The 24645-nt window shown below is 51.1% G+C and overlaps 9 protein-coding genes across 9 annotated transcripts; 2 read left to right on the top strand and 7 right to left on the bottom strand.

Annotated features, from left to right (window-relative positions):
* Positions 1-785: 785 nt before the first annotated feature.
* Positions 786-4126, top strand: LAESUDRAFT_644644 (glycoside hydrolase family 51 protein; the record flags this gene model as incomplete). Its single annotated transcript, XM_040903868.1, has 20 exons — positions 786-909; positions 1249-1284; positions 1338-1499; positions 1555-1892; positions 1949-2002; positions 2120-2217; positions 2276-2349; positions 2400-2470; positions 2531-2570; positions 2627-2694; positions 2748-2767; positions 2826-2884; positions 2935-3018; positions 3071-3111; positions 3164-3187; positions 3237-3279; positions 3333-3445; positions 3607-3672; positions 3733-3846; positions 3902-4126. The coding sequence occupies 20 exons, from the start codon at positions 786-788 to the stop codon at positions 4124-4126; spliced, it is 1854 nt and encodes a 617-aa protein (XP_040768273.1).
* Positions 4127-5083: 957 nt separating this feature from the next.
* On the bottom strand, positions 5084-5575 carry LAESUDRAFT_644866 (UPF0057-domain-containing protein; the record flags this gene model as incomplete). Its single annotated transcript, XM_040903881.1, has 5 exons — positions 5084-5117; positions 5179-5239; positions 5299-5316; positions 5382-5410; positions 5463-5575. The coding sequence occupies 5 exons, from the start codon at positions 5573-5575 to the stop codon at positions 5084-5086; spliced, it is 255 nt and encodes an 84-aa protein (XP_040768272.1).
* A 224-nt stretch (positions 5576-5799) lies between these two features.
* LAESUDRAFT_429017 (uncharacterized protein) lies at positions 5800-6429 on the bottom strand. The gene is made up of 2 exons (XM_040902425.1): positions 6415-6429; positions 5800-6239 (listed from the first exon to the last, which is right to left on the bottom strand). Exon 2 carries the CDS (start codon positions 6144-6146, stop codon positions 5901-5903), a length of 246 nt encoding a protein of 81 aa, XP_040768271.1. The 5' UTR covers positions 6147-6239; positions 6415-6429; the 3' UTR covers positions 5800-5900.
* A 181-nt stretch (positions 6430-6610) lies between these two features.
* On the top strand, positions 6611-7894 carry LAESUDRAFT_756013 (uncharacterized protein; the record flags this gene model as incomplete). The annotated part of the gene is made up of 1 exon (XM_040912115.1): positions 6611-7894. One exon carries the CDS (start codon positions 6611-6613, stop codon positions 7892-7894), a length of 1284 nt encoding a protein of 427 aa, XP_040768270.1.
* Positions 7895-8860: 966 nt separating this feature from the next.
* LAESUDRAFT_810135 (uncharacterized protein) lies at positions 8861-10902 on the bottom strand. The gene is made up of 14 exons (XM_040914190.1): positions 10865-10902; positions 10798-10810; positions 10694-10748; positions 10588-10638; positions 10272-10528; positions 10174-10218; positions 10066-10119; positions 9951-10010; positions 9810-9897; positions 9720-9763; positions 9640-9668; positions 9565-9585; positions 9294-9510; positions 8861-9237 (listed from the first exon to the last, which is right to left on the bottom strand). Exons 1-14 carry the CDS (start codon positions 10888-10890, stop codon positions 9172-9174), a joined length of 1026 nt encoding a protein of 341 aa, XP_040768269.1. The 5' UTR covers positions 10891-10902; the 3' UTR covers positions 8861-9171.
* Positions 10903-12796: 1894 nt separating this feature from the next.
* LAESUDRAFT_721911 (uncharacterized protein) lies at positions 12797-13436 on the bottom strand. The gene has a single exon (XM_040908099.1). It carries the CDS (start codon positions 13379-13381, stop codon positions 12935-12937), a length of 447 nt encoding a protein of 148 aa, XP_040768268.1. The 5' UTR covers positions 13382-13436; the 3' UTR covers positions 12797-12934.
* A 2205-nt stretch (positions 13437-15641) lies between these two features.
* LAESUDRAFT_644668 (uncharacterized protein) lies at positions 15642-16666 on the bottom strand (the record flags this gene model as incomplete). The annotated part of the gene is made up of 6 exons (XM_040903872.1): positions 15642-15755; positions 15810-15919; positions 16028-16076; positions 16130-16365; positions 16426-16476; positions 16528-16666. The coding sequence occupies 6 exons, from the start codon at positions 16664-16666 to the stop codon at positions 15642-15644; spliced, it is 699 nt and encodes a 232-aa protein (XP_040768267.1).
* Positions 16667-19748: 3082 nt separating this feature from the next.
* LAESUDRAFT_711680 (uncharacterized protein) lies at positions 19749-21124 on the bottom strand (the record flags this gene model as incomplete). The annotated part of the gene is made up of 5 exons (XM_040906856.1): positions 19749-19847; positions 19914-20059; positions 20366-20397; positions 20521-20709; positions 21048-21124. The coding sequence occupies 5 exons, from the start codon at positions 21122-21124 to the stop codon at positions 19749-19751; spliced, it is 543 nt and encodes a 180-aa protein (XP_040768266.1).
* Positions 21125-21516: 392 nt separating this feature from the next.
* LAESUDRAFT_756010 (uncharacterized protein) lies at positions 21517-22116 on the bottom strand (the record flags this gene model as incomplete). Its single annotated transcript, XM_040912114.1, has 1 exon — positions 21517-22116. One exon carries the CDS (start codon positions 22114-22116, stop codon positions 21517-21519), a length of 600 nt encoding a protein of 199 aa, XP_040768265.1.
* Positions 22117-24645: the final 2529 nt, after the last annotated feature.

The raw sequence follows: 24645 nt of genomic DNA, 5'->3' as shown, positions 1-24645 counted from the left end.
TTGATACAATTTATATACCGCCGAAGGCGGTCGGGGGTGTGTCTAGGTACAAGTTGGGTGTAGGACTACCTAAGTAGGAGCGTATATAAAGGTGTGAACAGATCACGTCCGAGTCGGAACCTAACCAGGATCGTAAAGTACAGATGCCTTGGTCCAGGCATCTATCTGATGTGGTGGCTGTCGAGAATTGATGCTTTGGTCAGATGTCCAAGAACACAGCTGGTGATACATCTCCATTCTCCAACACCTTGCTCCAGGCGCGACCGCCGCTTCTTTGCCTATTCTTTCAATGACCCATCATTTATGCATTGCAACCGTTCTTCTCATTGCCTGTTTGATTGAGCAACGGAAAGGTACGGACTCAATTTTCCGATTGCATTCCTTGGCATATGCTCCTGCTCATCATGGGATGTCGCTGTTCCTTCAGAAAGCGCGGATGTCGCGAAATCACATCACCGCTTTGCTCCCATCGTGCCGCCGTAGTTGTGATAGAGCACCGCCTCTATATTTGTTACCTCGGCCTGGACTTGTGACGGTGAGTTTAAGCATTCAAATCTGCTCCATCACGAGATTCCATGCGATGCAAGGCAAGCATGCAGTTCCTGCTGTGTTATCAGGGTCACCAATGGACAGCATTAGGGCGTTCCGTGCACATGACCACCTCTCTGAATGTCATCGACCTCATAGACGCGCTTTCTGCTCTTCCAGATCTTAGCTTAGACGACGGCTCGCGGGCGCATATATAAACTGGGATGCAACTCTGATGGGCGCGTAACAGTATCACCATGCACAGGCCTCTGTCTTTTGCGGCAAGCGCGGTCCTCGCAGCAGTCTCCGCCTCGCGATGTCTAGCGGCCACCACTGTGTCAGTCAGTTCGACTGCTAGCCATTCCATTCCCACGACCCTCTGTGCGTAGCTGACATGCGAAAATCCATGGAGTGAGACGGTACTGACAATTGTCATCCTAGATGGGCAGATGTTCGAGGTATGGCTGTGCGATATGTAATGGTGAAGTTTAGTATACTCAATTCTAGCGATGGCGCACCACAAAGGATATCAACGTGAGCACAATTTGTGATGAACCCCCGATGGACTCCGTGCTAACTCATCTTCTTTCAGCATGTATGCATTCCCGCTGGCTGCATTTCACCCTCCTCTTACATTTTCTAGAGCGGCGACGGAGGTCTCTATGCGGAATGTAAGGTGTATTCATCCATCACGATACTTGAAGTCCCACACAGCCCTAGTGCTTCAAAATCGAGCGTTCCAGCAAGTGACTCCGGGTAGATCTTCTCTTCGAGTAGCGTGGATGTGCAACTTACGATAAATGACATAGGCACCTCCGATGCACTTGAACCCTGGGAGGCCATCAACGGTGCCAACATCACTGTCATCGCGGACTCGGACCCCGTCTCTTCAGCATTGCCCAATTCTTTGAAATTCGTCGTTCCCTCTAATGCGAGCGGATCAGTCGGCTTCAGTAATGAGGGCTACTGGGGTTCGCTACCTGCCTTTACGTACGCGCAATTCGGTTCTCTCAACGACGTGTGCAGGCATCAACGTGAATGCGTCATGGACGTACAATGCATCGCTCTACTATCGCTTCCCTAGTTCATCCACCTTTTCCGGGAAGCTCACATTAGGCCTGGAGTCCTCCGCGGGCGACGTGTTGGCGTCAAACTCAACAACGATCATCGGGAGCCAGACGATCTGGAAGCAGATCGCGCTCGAGCTGACGCCGTCGTATAGCGCGTTGAACAACAATAACAGCTTCTTCGTGACAGTCAACGGTTCGGAGGCCGCCGGAGAGACGATCCACTTTGCGATGTTCTCGCTGTTCCCTCCAACGTACAAGAACCGACCAAATGGCATGAGGATTGACATCGCTGAGGTAGGATCGTGATGAATTCATGGGTCGTTCCGTGATCATCACGAATGGACGCGCAGACGCTAGCTGACATGAAGCCTGCCTTCTTCCGATTCCCCGGTGGCAATAATCTCGTGCGTCTTGCTTCATCCTTTCTCGAGGCGCAGCTGATTGCTAAATTATCTCTATGTAGGAGGTGAGCGTTGACCAACGAACAACCTAAGCGCTATGTATACGAGCGACATCCGTAGGGTCAAACATGGGCCACCAGGTGGCAATGGAATGCCACTGTCGGACCTCTGCTTGACAGGCCAGGCCGTGTCGGTGACTGGGGCTATGTGAATACCGAGTATGCGCTACGCTTTCGTTGCCCTTCAGACTGGTGGTAGGCTGAATAGAACACATAGTGGTCTCGGTCTCTTGGAGTATCTCACGTTCCTCGAGGATGTCGGCACGGAGCCGTTCATGGCTGTCTGGGCTGGTACGCTGTGTATCAACCACTGTAGTCACTTATGCTCACGTTCTGTTCAGGCTATTCTCTCGGTGGAGAAAGTGTCCCTGAAGACGACCTCTCGCCGTACATTCAGCAGGCCATCGAGCAGGTCTGTAACCAGCCTGTATTTAATGTGCTGTCTCTCATGACCGGACCTGCATCGCAATAGATCGAATTCGCAGTCGGGGATGCGAATACCAGTTCAATTGGTACGCAGCTCGTACGTGTGGTCAAAATGAAATGCTTTACTGATGATAGTGTGCAGCTGCACTGAGAGCAGAGTATGGGCACCCTGAGCCGTTCAACGTCACCTATGTCGAAATCGGAAACGAGGTTCTTCTTGTCACTATACGACATGTATTCTTGGTAATGACGCTTTATGGAAGGACTTCTTTGCATCAGATTCGTAAGTCTACAATCCTTGATGTTGACCGCTGAGCGTTGACCCAGCCTTTCCATAACAGCTATACCTATAGGTGGCCTGCCTTCATAGGGTACCTGAGCGCAGCATATCCGGACATCAGTGCGCACTTCTCACGCCATCCTACGCTTTCAGCGCTGAGTATTCCTTAGACTATATTGCTACCACGTACCCGTTCAATCCCATCATCTCACCCACGCCAAAGCAATACGACGTTCATGTGTATCAGACACCTGGTAAGATGGTGCCTGCGGCTTTACGAGGCTGTGCTCACGACTTTCATCTCAGATTGGTTCATCGAAAACGCTTTCTATTATGATAATTTTGAGGTGTGCGTCCTCGGAATTTGCGTCTATCGTAGGCTGATGGAAGAGTGCGCAGCGTAACGGAACGAGGTACTTCCAGGTATGTCGCTACGGAATCCGATTCATCTCGTACTCTGATTGGGGCGCAGGGCGAGTATGCCTCAATCCGCTTTCTGTATCCCACCGTTCTAAGTGAGCTTTATCGTCGTGGGAAGTGTAACATCTCTCTTACTTGCGCGGGGTAGGCTCCACTGCCGAAGCGGCATACATGACGGGATTCGAGCGAAACGCTGACATCGTCTTTGCTGCGTCCTATGCACCTCTGTTGCAGGTCAGAGAAGTCACTCAGGTCACAATAGTAATCGTGCTAACCACAACTTTCTGCGCTGCAGCTGGTGAATGCTTCCGAATGGGTGTGTATCTCATGTCTCGCGACTGTTCACCATTCATACTTATGAGACAGGGGGCCCCCGATCTCATTAGCTTTGAGTGAGCTATTTTCTCGTCTCATGTCTGCAGCCATGTATATTAACTCTTTGCAGTGCTTCCACTGTCGTGAGGTCGACAGCCTACTACGTTCAGCAAGTATGACCAATTTTTACGAAACACCAAAGCGATTCATTTATCCATAATCCTTTGACGCAGCTATTTAGCCTGAACGTCGGCGACGAATATCTGCCTAGCACGCTGCCGACACAGAACGGGACTCTCTATTGGTCAATCACCAGGAGCTCTTCGACTGGAGACGTGTACATCAAGGTCTGCATTTCTCACTTTCTGCGCTCCTCTATCGTTAAATTGACACGAGATGCAGCTTGTCAACGTTGCCTCGTCCGAGACAGACGTGACGTTCGAGATGCCATTTGATGTGGCGAGCACCGGAACTTTGAAACTTCTGACTGGCAAACCGGATGATAGCAACACTCCGGACGCGCCGGATTACATCACCCCGGGGACCAGCACGATATCCACAGGTTCGACGCTCAACTACACCGCTCCCGCTTATAGTCTAAGCGTGATTATCCTGAGCACGTCCTAAACTAGAGGGAGCACATCGATTAGTACCGCCAGATCTGCGTCATGCGCGTCGAGACCAATCTGAGCCTGTAGTAATATGCTACCACGAGCCTGACGACAATTCATCATCCTCGTCATCGCCCTCCTCGGCGTTGGTCTCAAAGGTGGTGTCCTCAACGGCACGAGAGTATACGCCCAGCTTCCACATGTCTCCAATCAGGAACGTGACATGGTCGACCGCCAGTGCAAGCGTCGGATGAGGCAATTCGTCAGTTTTGCCATCGTCCCCGAGCATTATTTTGGGAAAGCGAGCGGAGAAATGAGTCAGCAACAGATTCTCTGCCTTCATTCTGGAGCAACAGAGTGGGATTAAATATTCCGTCTATCGCAAGGAGCGCGTTCTTACTGTTCGCCAATCGTGCGGGCCTGGCTAAAGGTGCTATACTTCAATCATGCAACAACAAACTGATGAAGACCTTATTTTGAACCACCTGGCGCATCATTTTCAATCATTAGCACCTAAACATTGCGAGTTTTATTTTGAATAATCTCTACGTAGATTGAGCGTGAATGTGCTGAAAGAATTCAAATTAATTCTTCGACACTTCATTTCGCGTGATCTATCGGAAGTCTCACCCAGTGGTCCCTCCCCTACTAGGATGAGGCCACCTAGGCCCGAAATTTCTGCCTCCGCCTGTGTCTAATAAATTGTCCAAATTTCTCACTCCAGGCGGGGGATTTAAAGCGGGGCACGTCGAAGTGCTCCACAACGTCATGTTCTCCCACACTCCGCGCAGATGCGATTTTGACTGGGCATCGATGATGTCTCCAGTGTTCTCACACATCCGTCATTGCGAGGAACAACAGACATACTTTTTGAAATTAAGGATACACTACATCGGTACAAACGGCTGCTGAGCGGAAGGTATACGAGGGTAATCACTGGTGTGCATGGCACGTCCATGGACTAGCAGGCATATCACATAGCACCCTCCGACTTGGCGATGATATACCTGCGAATTGGACACAATCAGTAAAACGTGTGCGATCTCTCCAAACAGCATGACAGCGCACCACGCGTGAAGCACACCTGGGATCCAGCCGAGGATCCATAGACAGACGTTGATCCAGAAATCTGACCAGTATGATGGTCAGCAAGCGCAACCCACTGGTGATGATGGCTGCGCAACGTACCAGCTGTCAAGCCCCGCTCTGATCATTCCAATAGGATCCCTGTCAGCACAACCACGCCAGTCGAACGCCTGAAAACTACGTACTGAAGAACACAGCGAGTGGCGGGATGAATCTGAGACAATGCGTCAACTACTCACGTTCAAGAGTGCAAAGACGCTACTCACAAAGCCAAGAAGTACAACATGACATCAGACATCGGGGACACCGGCTTAGCAGGCGCAGCGGTGGTGGTGCCCGTCGTCGTCGTAGCACCGTAGGACGGAGCGGTCGTCGCCATATTTATTGATTTTCAAGAAGTTCGTAGAGGGTAGTGAAGGTTGTGCGAAGAGCTGAGAACGAAAGGGGCGCTTGGCTGTGGCAGGCCTTAACGCGCTCACGTGCCATAACGGATACAAAGACATAACAGGTTAGCATTGGGTTAGCACCATCAGAACCCCTGATTCTAATCAATGCGCATTCTGCTCCGCATAGTAGTTCGTCTTCAGACCCCTGCAGCACTACTCGCACTCTCACCACCTCCACCACATAGGCTTCCTGCAGAGCACCTCTTTCATCCAGGCTAGGTCACCGCAATCCTGCGTCGTCGCTCGCTCTTGAAATACCTACCTCCACGTGTGAAATGATCGACCTTGGCCGTGGCGACTGGTGCGATCGGAATACGAGCTCAGAAGCAGATATAGTGATACAAGGAAAATGCGGCTCTCTTTAAAGGCGGACGAGAAGGAACTCGACGAGCGAAAGCATGCTAGGAAGGTGCTGAAAGTCGGCCTTCTACAGTGGACATCATCGATTCTCCGAGCCATTCTTGTAAATGAGGCACAAAACGATACGGAGATTGGCAACGGCATGCAGTCATCGTCCTCAGCTCAACACCCTCGTGCATCCTACAGAGCGATCAGGCACTCGCAGAACCCAAGGGGACAACGAAAATCCAATCTGGGCTTCGATGCCACACGAGTGGCCCATCAATCAGTCCTCGTGTCGACGACGTAATAAAAAAGATCCCGCCTGTGATTTGTGGCTGGAGGCGCCTGCAGAAGCTGCAGCGAGGCTGCGAGAAGTGGCCGCTGTGGCCGCGGTGGCGATAAATTCTCTGGGCACACTCTCTGCACTCACCTTGATCCCACCACAATCATTCTCCGCGATATCTGACTCCCTCAGGTGGCCTGACCGCTATTCAGCACCACCGTACGCACATTCCTGATCGTCCTATTTCCTCGGCCAGAGACATCCGCTCTAGATGATATACCACCTGCGGTCTCGTACGCGTGATGACGGTCTGCACCAGCATCCTCGCGTGGGCGGTTTGACAATGCCTCATCGACACCTGTCAGCGGCGAGCCCGACTGAATCAGCGCAGTCGGACTCCTCGAAGACAACTCACCGAAACGACGACGACGTACATGGCATCAGCCACTCTGCATATTTCGGTGGCAGCAAAGCTGGTCATGTCTATGGCAACGGGCCCAGTGACACCGGCTCTGTGCACGTCAGCAGCGGCATGAGGAACGAAGTGAATGTCGGAGGTAACTCTGGCGGTGGACTGGCTCTCGAACATAATGGCGGATCCAGCACGACGAAGTATGTGTATTCAAGGTCTGCAGCGGAATGGAAATGGTCAGGAAACGGCAAAGCGGGCTCGCAGAATGACTGGGACGAAGACGATGTCAGTACCATCCGCGGATATGTTGCGAGCAACGCGAGCACAGTCCATGCTCAGCCACATGTAGGACCCCAGGCTGGCTCAAACGTCGATTCTGCGGTCACGACGGGACAGCTGCCTGGTGTTGTACATGCCAGTTCAAGAGGGTTGGGCTATGAGCAGGACAACGCACAGTCGAGGCACACCTCCGACTTCAGTGGTGGCGTCTGCACATGCGAACCTTGGCAAGGCTTCCGGCAATGCGACGTCCATGGTTGGGGTATTCCGAACGCCGACCAGCTTTCGGGCTCGTACGCTGGCTCCTTTGCTTTCGATAGTCACCCCGCGTTTCGGGTTCACGGGACAACCGAGGCCTCAGAGGCAAACTCGGTTCGCTCGACCAACGTCATATCACCCGCCATGATCCCTGCTCCTCAAGCGTTCTTTGGAACTGACAAAGTCCTCTCCTGGCTCACGACACTGGCGTCATCCATGGCTCCTGAAAACGATGCGCGAAGCATGGCAGCCGAGAATGAAGACCTCGCCAGTGTTTCCGTGTTGGTACATGACGAGACCGAGAGCCGGGACATGAGTGGGGGCACACACCTTGCTAACGGTTCTCAATCCCGTCGTGCCACACCGGCGCCGCCCGAGAGCGCGACGGAGAAGCGGATCTTCATCGCACCTGGGCCTTCCATCAATGACTCTAGAGCCAGCGAGCTGGCATCCATCGAGTACGGCAGCGAGAGCGGATACGTTGCTAGCGTCGAGACTGTCGGTGGTCCTCGCGAAGAATCCAGCCTTCAGAAAAGGCGCACTCGGGTTACCTGGTCGAAACAGAGGGCGTCGGCAACAAAGATGCTAGCTGCTCCAACCGCGAGCCCTCGTAAGGGCCGGAAAAAGAGCCAGAAAAAATCCACCGCTGAGAGGGCAGTCTCAATGGTAAAGAGGTGAAGGGAAGACGATGGTGACGAAGTTAGAAAGAAATCATTTGTAGGATTTGAGCATGAAATCTACCACACCTTATGTCATGGAATCCGATGTTCAGCGTATCGATACGCAACGCCCTCCTCGTCGCCCAATATCATTTATGGACTATGTGTGAAAACGCCTCGAGGAGAGAAGATCGTGAGATAACACTAGAAACGCACAGAGCAATTAGCGATATATTCGGCACGAGTAGTTCAAGTCCACGGCGACGACACTTCCGCGCTAGCGGGTGGTCCAAGATGCTGGAGTTGCATATAATCCTCAGCTCAAGTTGTGACGGGAGGAACTCAACACGGGATTAATTAATCCGTGTTATGTCATTTACCTCACGAGCCAAAGATTAACTAAGTACAACGCTGTGAAACGTACCTGATATTGCCCGTGCCATTTCCTCTGCATGTCAAATGGCGTTGAACGAGATGGCCGTCACTGAATAGGTGGAATACACAGTATTAAAGGGACCGGCAGTATATGATATGCGAAGATGGCAGGACCAGCAAGCTTTGCATCACACTGAGCAGACGACGCGGGTAAGAGCAAGACGAGAGAAAGATCATAGCGCGTGTTTAGCGCGCTAGCCTATCCGACAAGTTGTGTGTCTCTGCCGTATTGATCAACACTTCGAAGACAGCTGCAGCATCACGTCTGGGCCGCTTTCATATAGAACAGCATGCCATCACACTGACTCGAAAAGAACACACAACATCGTGATGCTACAGCAACTAGTGATGAACGCCAGGAGGCAAAAGGTTACATGCACCCATGACACGCTGCTCTATTTCAGTATCACGTCCGGGAGTCCCAGCGGAATGGCGTATCGCAAACGTTTGGTGTAGGGGTAGCTCTTGTGTCGACGCTCTTCCTCATGGTAATTTCTGCGTTGCAAGTTTATGGTGCACGTCTGAAAATGAGTATTTCATCGACGCAGTTGCTTAGACTACCGCTGACGGCACGGCTAACTGAAGGCGGCACAAGTACTCGGTTTGAAATCCGTAATCCCGCGGGTAACGCCTCGTACATTTGTCCTGCAGTGCGCCTCGTATCGATTCATGCATGCCATACTTTCATACCATACTGTGGAGACTTACAGTGCAATAGATCTACACTGACAGCAATGTTGTGCTGGTAGGGTACAACGGATCATGGTGCTCGCTCAAAAGTCCCGAGAGCCAATGCGAATTGTTCTAGTTCAGCATGTAGCTTGCGACAGCCAAGGGCAACGTCGCGTGTCTTGCCCAGTCTTAGACGTTAGACACTTGTGAGTGCATCTGAAATGTCATGCTACCTCCTGTTGCGGCTTTGAGATCCTGAATTGATCGTGAATGCACCATTATATGACTTCGAGGAACGCCGCACAACGCACCTCAAGCCTCATTTCTGTGTTTTCGGTTGTTCTCCCTCCTTGATGGCGCTCATTTGACCCATGCTCGGCTCTCATTGAATCTTCCGTGTCCCACTCAATGGTGGCACTGTGTTCGGCATCTATGCGAGAGATGCGAATTGGTTCCACGAAAGACAGCATGACGTTTTTCCGTATGAATGCACGATTATTCAAGTTCACCATAAGTGAATTTGCATAGCTTGTGCAAGTATCAGCAACGAACGAGCTCGAAGGCATTCTGAACACGACTTACATTTTGGTGATTACAGGTGCGCTGATTGTTCTAGATGAGAATCGTGATGTTGTCCTTTATAGCTGAGACACTTACGGCGCTTGATACAGCAGCGTCTGCTTTAGCTGTCGTAGACGTTAACAGTACACCCACGGAGCTAAACGGACAGCGTTCACCGAAGGCAAAGCGATCAAAATTACGGCAACAATGGCTAAAGTGGCTAAATGGACGTCAGCAGGATCAGGGATTGCTGATAGAGGGCTGACCTGTGAGACTGCCTGTCTCGACGGAAAGGCATATGATCCCACTTAGGATGGCATCCATTCTGGCTATTCCTATCTTAGCTCTTAATAGCTGAGACGCTCAATCAGGCAAACATTCAAGGTGACACGTTGAATGCTACCCACGAGGATCGTCATTGCAACTGCAATAACTACATCATTGACAGCGGCGCCGACAAGCCAAGTCTGCGAGGTACGGGTGGGTTGACTAGTCCACGGACATGGGGTATGAGGTACTCACGGTCAAAGATGCGTCTGCTGGGCCTAAGTCCGCGGCAGTAGCAGCTTGACCTATCTTGCGACACCTCCGCTGTCAAGAGCATATTGAGGGGATCGAAAACAGACCAACCTTGACTCCGCCTGCAGTACCTGCCCCCAACTGCAACAAAGCAAGCTGTAAGACAGAAATAGTTTTCGAGCATCCGATAAAATGAAAAGACGACTTACAATCACGACTATCACGGGTAAAATGTAGTTCAATGAACGCAATGAATGCGATGAATGGGTCAGCATCATAAATATTCGCCACGCATAGAAGATTTGCACTACGGCGGCAGTGATTGCCGCCATAATAGGCACAGCAAACCAGACAAAGGGAAATGTATCAACCCGTGAGATGTCCCCATCAGAATAAATGTACTGATCGAATGCCGCAGCAGTCGTGAGAGATGTTTGAATAGTTTCGAAGATCGCCAAGCCATAGACTAGTTCCGCCATGCTGTCTCAACGAGAGTGCAAGGCGTCGGAGAACGTAATGACTCACCCAAACATTTCATAATCTTGCTGTCCTCAGGAAACCACAAATAGTATAGATCTATCAAGCATCAGTAGGAGCTAATGCATTGTGTTGTCCAACTCGGAGTACTCACAGACTTGTGTGAGCAATACCCCTAGTAGAGCCCAGTTGAGGAAGTAGCCGAGGAGCTGAAACGTATAAACATAGTGTCCGCAATTTCTAGTGAATGACACATACCTGAGGACCTGCTCTGGTACGACATTTTGTATCATCGTACACTGTCAACGACGGGAGCTACACGTACTGTACGCTGAACGTCTTCGAAGTCATCCTGGTTGAACTGATATCGTTGCCTTAGACAATTCTTCTTGCGCATGGTTCCGTCACAGGGACATACCTCAAAGGTTGAGCACGAAGTATACGATCGATGCTCCCTATGTGCGACTGACATTAGCATGCGCGAAGTGGTATTTATACGGCAGAGATGTCTTCCGGACAGCGTGAGTCGAAACATTCTGCGAACGCCAATTACAGTAACAATACCTAGCTGCAATTTACGCTCCACAAAGTTGTGATGAGTTGACACGTCCGTTCTGCCTGTCTACCATCAGCCGATGTGGTCCGAGTCGTATAAGCCAATTCTGTACCGGCAGTAACGTCATAACGGCCAGAAGATGTCAGTTCTGCAAGGGCTCGATGCTTCTGTGCGAATGCAGCAGCCTTAGAAGTTAGTATATAGAGCACCATATGCATAGGGATCCAATAATTACACAGGGCGTGGATATGGGCATTGTGAACACGACTGCGCTGCATCAACGCTGAGCACCGCTCAGCATCGAAACCTGATGTTCGCACCGCTCAAGTTTCAATGTTAGAATCACATCTTGAGATGCTCGACAATGTCTTGTGAATGGCCGCGGCCGTCAGGCGTCCAGGCCTCTTCAGATCTCAGCCGGCATAAACGCGGCTTCGATTCTAGCCAAGAATACATCAAACTCGCCGGCCGCCACGGGCGTGCCACCAGCCTGGTGACGCCAGAGATGCTCAAGGCAATGCTTGTGGTAAATGGTATCAACTGTTAGTTGCATCAACAGAACTCATCACGAATGGGGCAGTAGTGAAAAGACATCGACCTCGTAGAGCGCCGCAGGCCCCGAGACTGACAACCGGGATGATTGAGATGACTCCACGCTTGACAGATCCGAAACAGTAAAGAGCGGCCATCACCTTCTTGTATAGCATTCCGGTGGCGTCTAGATCTGGAAGATCTGGCGAATAACCAAGGGCGAGGTTTTGAGAGATGGACTGGTGGAGAGGTGTCTCAAGGGCAAACATCTGTTACAGCAGACCCGCCACTGACAGCCTTAAAATGGGCCCTGGCGACATCAATCCTTCGGCGATCTGAGGCGCTGATAAATGCTCGCCCTGAACCGCTAGATCAGACACGGAAACGATGTCCAAGTCAGTCGAGGAGTTTTCAACCAAGTGCATCGTCTTCGAGACATCCGTTCCCGTGGGCAGAAAGAGATAGTCGCGCGCCTCTACAAGGAGCTCAACAGCGATAAGACCGGTCCCCAGCTGTTCGAATCCCTGAAGTAAGTGAAGACTAGAAGGAACTTGAGCGTAGTTTCCACGAAGTCAACGAAGGAAAGGACTTCGTATACGTGTCCCAATATCTCCTGTTCCTCATCGACATGCATGCAAGAGACATGCGCGTTGACCGTATGCCCTGCAGTCTCTTCGGAAGGTCTCCGTTCCATGTGTGGTGAAATGCATACTTCGGAACCACCGACGGTCCGAAGACATACCAATATAGTTGGGAAATCCCGCTGTGGCGCAGCCGATACTGCAGCTAGAGCTATACACGACGCTGCACGCCCCGCCGCGCATGCTAATCGTGGAAAAGACAGACAGGAGCGGAGCGGAGATTGCGTGCAGCCCTCGACTATCTGCGCTGCCCCGAGGAACGGCAAAGTGGACGCAAAGTTGCGCGCTATGGCAGAGGAGGTTGATGACAAGATAGAAAGTTTGGTTCGGAGAGTGATTGGCGCTTGACGGGAGCAGTGATACAGTCTGCATTATGCGATTTGTCAGAATCAATCTGCCTAGTGCTCTGTAGGCTTCACCGATAGACAGAATGACGAGTAAGCGCATTTTGTGTAAACAACGACCGAGAATACCGCATTTTCAAAGCAGGCTAACTTTTTCAAGATAGAGCGCAAGATGCTACAGCTTAGTGCTCTTTTAGAACTGTAAATGCGCTCAAACCATCGCGAAAAGAGAGATCAAGTGTCGAAGATGACACGATGGATGCTGTCATGAGCTGGATAATGTAGTCAACAGCACCTGGAGATGACCAGTACTTCTCAGCGGGTTACTTGCCGCAATCCCAACCAGATGTTAGAACCGGTGCGCCTCTAGATTCCAAGACTGAGAAAGATGCGGGCCGTAATGGTCGAGAGTTGCACTTCGAACGTAGAGGCCTAGAGGCTTGAACTTCTTGAACTTCAGTGTGAATCCCTTTGTGAGCATCAAGCAACTTGTTTTTCGTGCCCTGATCCCGCCCAGCACCAGGAACAGACACGTAGAGCCAATGCGAGGGCTTTGCGCCGTAGTCTTCTCTCGGGAAGGCTGGCTCCCGGTGAGGCCCACATAAGCGTGAATTCGACATCACGACCCATCCTGTACTTACGCCGCCAAGGCAAATAGATCGAAGACTGTCACGTAGTAAGCCACCAGTCGAGTAGACGAGCCAGACCAGAGTTGTTGCCACCAGAGAGGAACTGGACTTATACGGCCCCATGCGACTCGTGAGCAGCATAATCGAGCAGGAATTGCGCTATACTAAACAATGCACCGACGAATGGCCAGCACGGACTCGTGCATGGTGTAAGCTGTTAGTAAAGATGTCTTAAACGCCCGCCACCTACTACTATCTGCCAAGCGCCCGAGACTCCTCGAGTATTCTAACAAACTGATGCCGAGTATAAGGAAGGACAGTCTCAGAAGATATAGCGGAAAGGGCAACCTCCAACGGTGCGTCAAGCCGCTGAGATGCATGACTCGACCAACAACATTTATGAGGTTGCAAGATTCTCTCTCACCGCCCAATGCCGCGCTAGCCTATCCCTGTATCACTGCCATATTGATCAACACTTCGAAGACAGCTGCAGCATCACGTCTGGACCGCTTTCAAATAGAACAGCATGCCATCAAAGTGACTCGAAAAGAACACCCATCATCGTGATGCTACAGCAAGAATATATAACTCAAGCGCATTATGAATTTATTCCCACTGCCGCCGAGATTTCACACATGTATGCAAATACACTGCTCAGACTGGACTTGGATGAGTAACTATATAACCATTCGGTTTCCATGAGTATAACTGCGTAGCTGCACAGCATGTTGGCACTGAAAACATCTGATGGACCAATTCCGTCGGCAATGAGACGATGTTCTGAAGCGGATCCGAGATATAATATCTGCACTACGCCAAGCGGTGCCAGAAACCGGCCATTTGGACGTGGGAGGCTCCAAATCTTCAGTAATGGCATATCATCCCAGAATTGGGTTTGATAGCAAGGGTCAAGCGAGATACGTCAACGCTCTGTAAAGCGAGCAGCGCATGTTTTCCCCTTCCAATCACATTTACATAGAGAGATGTCATGCACAGATTGCAGCGCTTGAAGCGAAGGGCATGTTGCATACCTCAGAACTGCGACAAACGGCATGATGTAGCCGAGAATAGCGCTTTCAATGATGCTGTAGGCGTCCTTATCCGCGAGCGGAGTCGTCACGTATGCGATTCATGCGCAACGGCTCGCAACACGGTGGTTTTTTTTTGGAAATTTTCTCGCTCGTTCAATAGAAACCGCCCCTGGACCTGTATGGTCTGTGTTTTCCTCTCCTGAAAGATGTACTTTCTCCTCCCTTTGCATTTGATACCCTTGACAAGTTTCTAGTCATCTGCCTGCCAGCTTAGCTCAGTCATCGCCGTCTCTATCTTCACCATCATGGTTCTGAACAGCGGCGTTGCTCTGTTTCAGTTTGGTGTGGAGGTAGCTCTTGTGTCGACGCTCTTCCTCCTGATAGTTCCCGCGTTGCAAGTTTACGGTGCACGTCTGAGGGTGAGTGTTTCGTCGATGCAGTTGCTTAGACTACTGCTTACGGCACTGCTAACTGAGGCACAAGTACTTGGTTTGAAATCCGCAACCCCGAGGGTAATGCCTCTTGCATTTGTCCTGCAGCGTACCATCGCGTCACGATCGCTTCATGCATGCTGGCATATTTTCATGTCAAACTACGGGGACTTACAGTACAATTGATCTACACTGACAGCAATGTTGCACTGATAGGGCACCGCGAATCATGGTGCTCCCTCAAATGTCCCGCGGGCCAATAGGGATTATTCTAGTTCGGCATGTAACCTGCAACAGTAGCGCCAAGGGCAACGTCGCGGCCCACTTTCAGACATCAGACCCTTGTGAGCGCGTCTGAAATGTCATGCTACCTCCTGTTGCGGCTTTGATATCCTGAGTTGACCGTTAATGGACCATTATATGACTTCGAGGAACGCCGCACAACGCACCTCAAGCTTCAGTTCTGTGTTTTCGGTTGTTTCCTCTCCTTGACGGCGCACGTTTGACCCGTGCTCGGCTTTCATTGAATCTTCCATGTCCCAATCAACGGTGGCGCTGTGTCCGGTATCCAGGCGATTGATGCGAATTGATTCAGAATCAGATGTCATGACGTTTTTCCGTATGAATGCGCGATTGTTCAAGTTCACCATAAGTGAATTTGCATAGCTTGTGCAGATATCAGCAACGAACGAGCTCGAATGCATTTTAACCACGACTTACATTTTGGTGATTACAGGCGCGCTGATATATCTATGTGAGAATTGTGATGTTGCTCTTTAGAGCTGAGATACTTACGGCCCTTGATACAGCAGCGTCTGCTTTAGCTGCCGTAGACGTTAACAGTATACTCATGGAGTTAAACGGACAGCATTTACCGAAGGCAAGGTGACCAAAACGAGGACAACAATGGCCAAAGTGGCTAAATGGACGTCAGCAGGGTCAGGGCTTTCTGACAAAGGGCTGACCTGTGAGACTTCCTGTCTCGACGGAAAGGCGTATGATCCCACTCAGGATGGCATCCATTCTGGCTATCCCTGTTTTAGCTCTTAGTAGCTGAGATGCGCAAATCAGGCACACATTCAAGGCGACACGTTGAATGCTACCCACGAGGATCGTCATTGCAACTGCAATAACTACATCATTAACAGCGGCGCCGACAAGCCAAGCCTGCGTGGTACGGGTGAGTAGACTAGTCCACGGACATGGGATATAAAGTACTCACGACAAACGATGCGTCTGCTGGCCCTACGTCCGCAGCAGTAGCAGCTTGACCCATCTTAGGACACCTTGGCTGTCAAGACCATATTAAGGGATTAAAATTAGACCAACCTTGACTCCGCCTGCGGTACCTGCTCCCAACTGAAACAAAGCAAGCTGTACGACAGAAATAAGTTTCGGACATCCTATAAAATGAAAAGATGACCTACAATCACCACCATCATAGGTAGAACGTAGTTTGATGAATGGGCCAGCATGAATATTCGCCACGCATAGAAGATTTGCACCACAGCGGCAGTGATTGCCGCCATAACAGGCACAGAAAACCAGACAAAGGGCAATGTATCAACCCGTGAGGTATCCCCGTCGGAATAAATGTACTGATCGAATGCCGCAGCAGTGGTGAGAGATGTCTGGACAGTCTCGAAGATTGCCAAGCCATAAACTAGCTCCGCCATGCTGTCTCAACGAGGGTGCAATCGCGTCGGAGAACGTAATGACTCACCCAAACATTTCATAATCTTTCTGTCCTCGGGAAACCACAAATAGTATAGATCTATCAAGCGTCAGTAGGAGCTAACACATTGTGCTGATCAAGAGTGCTCACAGACTTGTGTGAGCAATATCCCTAGTAGAGCCCAGTTGAGGAAGTATCCGAGGAGCTGAAACGTATGATCATAGCGTCCGCAATCTCTAGTGAATGACGCATACCTGTGGACCTGCTCTGGCACGACATTTGGTATCATCGTACGCTGCTAACGACGGGAGCTACACGTACTGCATGCTGAACGTCTCTGAAGCCATCCTGGTTCACTGGCAGCTGATATCGTTGCCTCAGACAAGCACTTCTTGCGCATGGTTCCGTCATGGCGACATACCTCAAAGGTGGAGCACAAAGTGTACGATCAATACTCTCTATGGCGCTGAGTCATGTGTGACTGAGGGTAGCATGCGCGAAGTGGCATTTATATGGCAGAGATGTCTTCCGGTCAGCGTAAGCCGAACATTCTGCGAACGCCAATTACACTAATAATACCTAGCTGCAATTTGTCCTCCACAAGCATGTGATGATTTGACACGTCCGTTCCGCCTGCCGACCATCAATCGATGCGTCCGAGATAGACTCGAACAAGCCAACTTTGTACCGGCAGTAGAGTCATACCGGTCAGAAGATGTCAGTTCTGCAACGTGGCTCGATGCCTCTGTGCGAACGAAGCAACCTTAGTTAGTAAACAGAGCACCATATGCATAGGGACCCAATAACTGCACTGGGCATGAACACGGGAATTGGGAACACGACTGCGCTGCATCAGCGCTCAGCACCGCTCAGCATCGAAACCTGATGTTCGCACAGCTCAATGTTAGGATCACGTTTTGAGATACTTGACAATGTCTGTGAATGGCCGCGGCCGTCAGGCCTTCAGGACTCTTCAGGTCTCAACCGGCATAGACGACCTCGATTCTAGCCGACTAGCCGAGAACACATTAAACCTGCTGCGCCACCACGCCCGCGCCACCAGCCTTGTGACGCCGGCGATGCTCAACGCAATGCGTGTGGTAAATGATATCAACCTGTTAGTCGCATCAATAGAACTCGTCACAAATGTGGCCTCATGAGTATTACAAAGAACACCGACCTTCGTACTTCGTAGAGAGCTGCAAACCCCGGAGTTTGACAACCGGGATGATTGAGACAGCTCAAAAACGCTCGATAGATCCGAAACAGTGAAGAGCGGCCATCGTCTTCATGTATAGCATTCCGATAGGGTCCAGACTCCGAATATCCGGCGGAACACCAAGGACGGTGTTCCGATAAATGGAACTAGCGGACCGTTGGAGAGGTGTCTCGGAGGGCAAACGTCGGTCCATCGGTTACACTGGATCGGCCCCTGACAGCCTCAATAATGCGCCCGGGTGACCCGAACCATTCAACGATCTGCCTGAGTCGCTAGACGTGGAAACAATGTCCAAGCAGGCGAGGAGTTTTCAGCCGAGCGCATCGTCTTCAAGACATTCGTTCCCGTGGACTAGATAGTCGCGCGCCTCGACAAGGAGCTCAACCAACCCACAAGTACTTCAGATCCGCCTCGAAACGATGGCCGCGGCACGTCGCCAGAGCCTGTCGCCAATACTAAGGCATCTGCCATATGCAGTACCAGATAATTGCTCGCGTCCTCTCCGCGATGCGGTCCCCAAGCGAAAAATGTAAGTTGAGAAGCAACCTGCATTGGACAGATACGACGTTGAAGTCGAAAATGCGCTGGAAGCTGAAGACGCGACCACTGACGCTGGCGTCAGCACAATTGAAATTGCAAGCAGAGGGAACGGTTCAATATACAAAGTACTCCAGACTTTTTCCCGCGTCGAGACGCAGTTCCACTGGAGCGGACCTAGAGATATCGTCGTGGTTCCGACGGCGAACGAATCATGGTACTTGAAAGTGATACATAGCCCATTATTCCGCCAGTTTCGAAGTCTTCATCGCCTGCATCAAATAAGAAATAGAGGGTCAAGATGAAGGTTGAAGAGACCAAGTTCACCGTTAAAAGAGGCTCGTGAGCTATGCACCACTTGGTACTGACTCCTCAGAGTGGGCAGAGATCGATAAGGAAAGACATCAAGCTAGATCAGAAGACGCTTGTCTCGATGCAAACCCTCGTGCAGTGGTCGTGGCTCTGAAGCTTGCTGACCGCATGCGCATCACGAGCTGCGAGTAACTGGACGAGGTTAGACTTATGAAGGCCAGCTCTACAGACTTGCCTCTCATCGTCATATTAAGTAATGCGAGGGATCCGATTTCCAAGGAGCGTAGTCGAGTGACCCTTCATAATGAGATGCTGCATTTCAATCGAGAGACAGTCGCGTCAGATAACAAACCGCCTCCATCAGGATCAAGCCATGTCGAAAGCAAGTTCTATCGAGGTAAAACTAAGCCAGAAGCTGTCTGAATCCCTGCAGAAAAAGTGCAGCAAAAGAACCAGCTCCATGGGAAGGAGGACTGTGTTGAGAGCAAAACTTTCAAGAGAGCATGAAGAAAGACAGCAGAGTTAAACGCAATGCGCTTGCAGTATGACCGCGGGTTGAGCCGGGTTGATGCGCCTTGACGCGCCCACGTGACAGAAAGTCCGCGCATTGCTGCCAGGGACGCGCCACCAGCCACCAAGTTGCAAGAGTGATGCGCGGGTCAAGTTTTCAGGACTTCAAGCTTTCAACGCCAAACCGCAACCTCTTGAGCTTGAGGGCCCCAGTTGATGCATTGACTGATATGGTTGGTGTGGGCTCAACAGGTCAAAGTACAAAGTTCCCGTAACGGTCTCATACTATTCAAGCCGTTCCATCGAGATTGTGAGTACATTGTTATGGCGCGATGGTACAGTATGACCTTCGGCAGGATAGCACATGTAACCAGAAGACTCGTCCACCTGGTAACGCGAAGAGCATTTCTTGACTCTTTGGGCCAAAGTGGCTCAACGCCGGTTATTGTGCGGTTACCGGTCGATAACTGGGGTCAAGGCCGACACCGGCCAGTGGCAACACTTCCGCACATTCTCGCGGAAAGAGACTACCACCAAATTGATCACACCTATCCTGATGCCATGATACTTGATTGAGGAATCAGGAGTAAAGCGGTCTCTGGTACTTAACTTACTGATTCATTAGACGATAGCGGATTTTGCATGGCTGGAATATGATACATCGATGCTTCTGGAAGCGCGCTGACAAAGAGATGAGGACACATATACACGTTACGGACATTAACTCCACTTCCCTTGCTTGTCAGATATACTTTGTTCCACAATCAGCACGTCGGCCGCTGCTGCGAAGCACTTACGCATTGAAATTGCAGCCAACTGGGCCTTCGGTCATAACCACTCCCCCCTCACTCTCTCCACCGATGACTTCTTCTGTGCAGCTCGAAGATTTGTTCTATGAAAATTTGACATGCTCAGGCAAGTTCAACGTATACTAAGAAACACTGACTGGAAAACTCACATACCTTGGTCTATTGAACTCTTCACAGTGGCGAAAATCCTTCACAATGGGAATATTCGCTTGTCCTGCCCGAAGCGTAAGTGCTCTCGGTGATATCGCTCGCAGAAGACCACGTCGGGCGTCATAATTCCTCACTGAATGCGAAGCTAATCACAACGTGTAAATGATGGTCGCCTTCGAAGAGGGGGTTCGTAATTCTTTATCGGCGAAAAGAAGGCGTCATTTTCACGTCGATTAAGTTGATCGGGGCCCGAGTCGGGAGGGACAGGGCTCTGTGCTTCTATCTATCATCTATGGTTCCAAATTTCGTGGCAACGCCGTCATTGACATCTTCTTAGAACGTCGACGCACAGGACATACGCATCTCCACTTCTAGGCGGGCGAACCCCGAAGGCAAGTGCGGGTGATATTTCCCGTTCCGATGGGATGATCGTTCCTTGGGACCTACTAACTTAATCCGAACGTCGTCTCCAGAACCGCGATCCTTCGCATGTAAATAAGGCGTTGATAGGATGATCAAGCTTGTTCGCTTGACCTGATTGTCGCGCAAGGCCTATCGGACAGATTGGGTCTAGGTCCGCACAGAAGTTCAGAATAGCCATCTCACCTCCGAGCTGTGAGTGCGCTGTGGGCCACAAGGCGCCCAATGGCGCGCTTGAGATCATTGATGTGTTGGCCAGACGACGCAGACATCCAGCTTCTCAGAAGATCATCCATTGTTTCCTGAAAGAAGACAGCATTCATGATAGTCAGGAGCACTACTCGGAATAGTCGGGAGATGAGGCCCTCGGATATACTGGAATTTTCCTATGGAGACCGAATTACAAGAGAACCAATTGCTTCTTGTCCAATGCGTTCACACATCACCTTCGGTCCTCTGATTATGCGGCAAGGCTTCTTGAATCGCCTTGATTATCCTTTAGATATGCTTCACAATATCTTTAGCGAACAAAGATCATCGAAAAAAAGAGGATGGGTAGCCTCGTATATGAGAGAGTTGGCTACGAAAATCTTCATTAAGCTCGGACGCTATCACCTCTACCATCACAATCTGCGAGTTATGAAGTCGAGAATTGAGCAAATTACCCGTGCAAAGGTATATTGAGGCACTTACAAGGAATGTCGATATCTCACTCAAAGTGATGGAAGGCAAAGCTCCCATTCATCTCCATGTACCAGTCTCGTTCAAGGAATCTTCGACGCAGAGGCATTATCTCGCCGCTTTAGAATATCCATTCTGGCCCTGACAGAATAGGACACACGTTCCTGGCACAGGCGAGCGAAACGGCGTAGCAGTCCGCCACAGACGAGAACTTGGGCGACGTGGCGCTTGAAATAGAGCGCATATATAAATCCAGTCGAGAAACTTGATCAAGTCGAAACAGCTTATAGATTAAATAACCAGCAATGCGTGGAAGGACCTGTTGAGAATTGATAATCAAGCCCTACGAAATCAAGTATAAGCTGATAAACGCGTGATCTCTTCGGCTTCAAGCGCAAATCTGTTCTCATCGCATACTAGTGTAGTTATGAATGGCTGGCTGGCGAAATCACGCCTGTGATGAGCTCAGTCGGCAGCAAGCTGACACAGATACATCTAAACCTAGACGACATGCCGCACAAATGGCAGCTCTACGCTGACTTCGCCGGTGCCGTCGTCTGGAACATGTTGGACGTTCCGGCAAACTCGCGAAACAATTTCGACACGTTGCAGTTGAGTTCCGAGCAGATGTGTCTGAGCATTCATTACAGAACGAGCTTCCAAGTCGCGGCTACGAATGTGGTTGTGTGGTATGGGACGCAACGGCAACACATTCATCCGAGCCCTTCCTCGCCTTCCGGGCCAGCTTGCCACGGGCCCAGGTGTATACGAGTGCGAGTGCCCGAAGTAGCTGCTTCCTGTGGGCACCGAAGCCTTCCGAACCCCAAAGCCAAACGATGACCGATCAGAGATCATCCGGAGAAGCCTGAGCCGCAGAACAGGCACACGCCATTCGAGACCGCGGGTCCGGCGCCTATTCGATGGGGAAAGGTCGCCGCTCGCCGCGATATGTATTGCGCGGGCAGGCGCGGCGGGTACGTTCGGGGGCGCCGGGCGGTAACTTTCCAAGGTCAAGAAAGCGCTGTCGGGCCGGCGGCGACGCCTAAAGGAATGAGCAATATATGCGGCACGTGGAAGGATGCAGCTCGTCGTGAGCAGCATGGTTCTGCCGATATTGTGTTGCGTTGGAAGGACCGCTGAGTTATCCAACTTGGCATGAGACTAGAGTAAGGACCGCAGCTAGTTCCGGGCAAAGGAGAAGAGCAGGCCTCGCGTTTTGCGCGTGTAGTATCGTAGCTGCAGCAGAGCATGCGATTACTGAATTCTACGCCAAACCCTTTGAAGACACAGGTCGCCGCATCGAAGTCGCCTCATCGAACGAATATCATACGATGACGAGAGACTATCTCAGAATCCTTCGAGCTTCTGGGTCACAGCAACAACTGAGATTGCGGATCCATGAGGCGCATGTTGCGATAGGGTATGAGTTAGAGAGGGTGTGTGTCCGCTTGAGCGGGGAACATCGTCTGTGAGAACGGCACCACGACATCCATGACTTCAAAGCTGAGAAGGTGACGACCAGGCAGCCGGAAAGGGTAGGATTGAGCTTAGCAAGCATTACTAACAACCGAGTCGCGCCCAATGAGATCCAACTTTACGATCATTGCCTGGGCTACCTGCAGCGATGTTAGCATCACTCGATCGTCAGCAAATGGATGTCAGCGCACAGCACTCGCACTAGTAGTGAAAGAACCCTTGCACGCTAGCTGCCCTGCTATATAGCTTCCGAAGATGGATGCGTGATTGTTCATCCGCAACCTACACAACGTATTCGAAATCAGCAATTAACATCATAGACGGGGTCAGCAGACAGATTCCTGACATCTTCCCGCGTCACTCTTGATATATACTACCCACGTGCATGCTCATTCTGTGCAACGAGAGGCCGCAGGATGAACGTGGTGCCACAGCGGGACTGCGATAGATGACAATAAGGAAGAGAGCCCTGGAAGAGATGTGAAATTGCAGAGGACACCGATATCCAGTCCGCTTTTGGAACGGAGTGAGATTCTGAGCCGCGGACGAAAGCAGTTTAGGCGATTTCATCAATAGCGAATGAGTATCAGCGCTGGGAACTAGACTCACGAGAGATCGGGAAGTGCGACGCGCGATATCCGCCCAGACGGTATCTCTGAGCATGGTGAGGCCAACCTAGCAGGTTGAGCGAGGAGCATGCGAGTCTGCCACGTCCGACTACAGCGCAGACATGGCAAACCTACCCATCTCGCTCAACAGGGGTATCTGAGTGTTACGAGCGGCCGAGAATCTGACCAAGGAGGGCAAGATTGCCTCGTTTTCTCGCCTCCATGCATGACGTCCTGAATATGTCCGCTGATCATGCATCATAGCATGGCGATCCAGGATAATGCACTAAAGAGACGTAGGCAATGCTACACTATCCCTTTTTCGTGACCGGGGACTCCGATTGCCAGAGCATATGGTGCACTGAACCATGATCATCTATTACGATCACGATCGACACGGAAGAGGGAGGCTGCTCGAGAGAGAAGGGAAGGTCTGCATCTGTCGCATACTTCATCTTTTGTCAAGACGGAGGGGAAGGTAGCGGGAGAACCTCGGAGAGCCACATATGCGGACCATCATGAGCCGCAGCATTCGCACGCCCTGCTTCACCATCCTTCCAGCTGGGCATGCTTAATTCTCTGTGCGAGTGATCCATTCGGGCATTACACGGAAGCACACCGACAGGGCGCACGAAGCGGTGGCAGATCCACGTGGGGAGATTGTTAGAAGATCTGAGTGCGCCCCGCCGAGCAACAAGGCCTGCTTGAAGAGATCTCGCCGGACTCCAAGATCCACATGGGGCGTTTGATTGCCTGCGTACTTGTATGGCGGAAGGGAGGCGGCGCCGTTCCAGTCGATCACGCCGTTATGGGACGTGATCGACAGCGAGAGATTTGCGACGTTGCTTGGTGGGACGAGGCGGCCTGCAATGCAACAGTAACCGCGAAGAAAAGTCGGGTTCTCATGAGGTATGTCAAGGGATCAATAAAGGGCCGGACGGACATTTGCCAAGGCAAGACTAGAATAGGTCAATAGAGATTATAATGCGAAGGTTCTGTCCAGATCAGTTCAGTAGTCAGCTCAGCATAGGATGATACCAGATATAGCAAATGACCTTCAACGCATGGCATCTCCATAAGTCCGAGGACTTGGCTGTCCTGTCCGCGGTGGTGCAGGGCATCAGAACGGTGTGGCGCAAGACTCATGGCCTTACGAGGGGAGCAAGCGTTCGAGAAAGAAAAAAAAAGGCTCGTGCAAGTTTGATGACCGAGCCACGCTGATGTGATTTGGCAGCTCTTAGTCCTCTCGCCTTCGAATCTGAACATCCAGCAAGGAAGCACTTTGATAAAGCATCACGCAGCCTCTTGCCCGAGCAGATGCCCAGATGACCGTACATTCAGTCTCCAGACAAAAGGGATTAGGGAGGGCCCGCCAGGGATAATTACGAGACAGGGTCGACATAGCGCGGCCGCGTACTGAAACGGGCAATTGACGACGACGGCGATTAGTCGATCCCTGCCTGCGCGAGCGACGGGCACCTCACGGGAAGCAGAATCGCGAACACATGACCAGTACATGCCGATGCAGCGCTCAGATTTCCGTGGC

Source organism: Laetiporus sulphureus (assembly GCF_001632365.1).
Source record: "Laetiporus sulphureus 93-53 unplaced genomic scaffold LAESUscaffold_5, whole genome shotgun sequence".
NCBI classification, from domain to species: domain Eukaryota; kingdom Fungi; phylum Basidiomycota; class Agaricomycetes; order Polyporales; family Laetiporaceae; genus Laetiporus; species Laetiporus sulphureus.
Note: the sequence above shows the minus strand (reverse complement) of the source record. Positions and strands in the feature narration are given on the sequence as shown.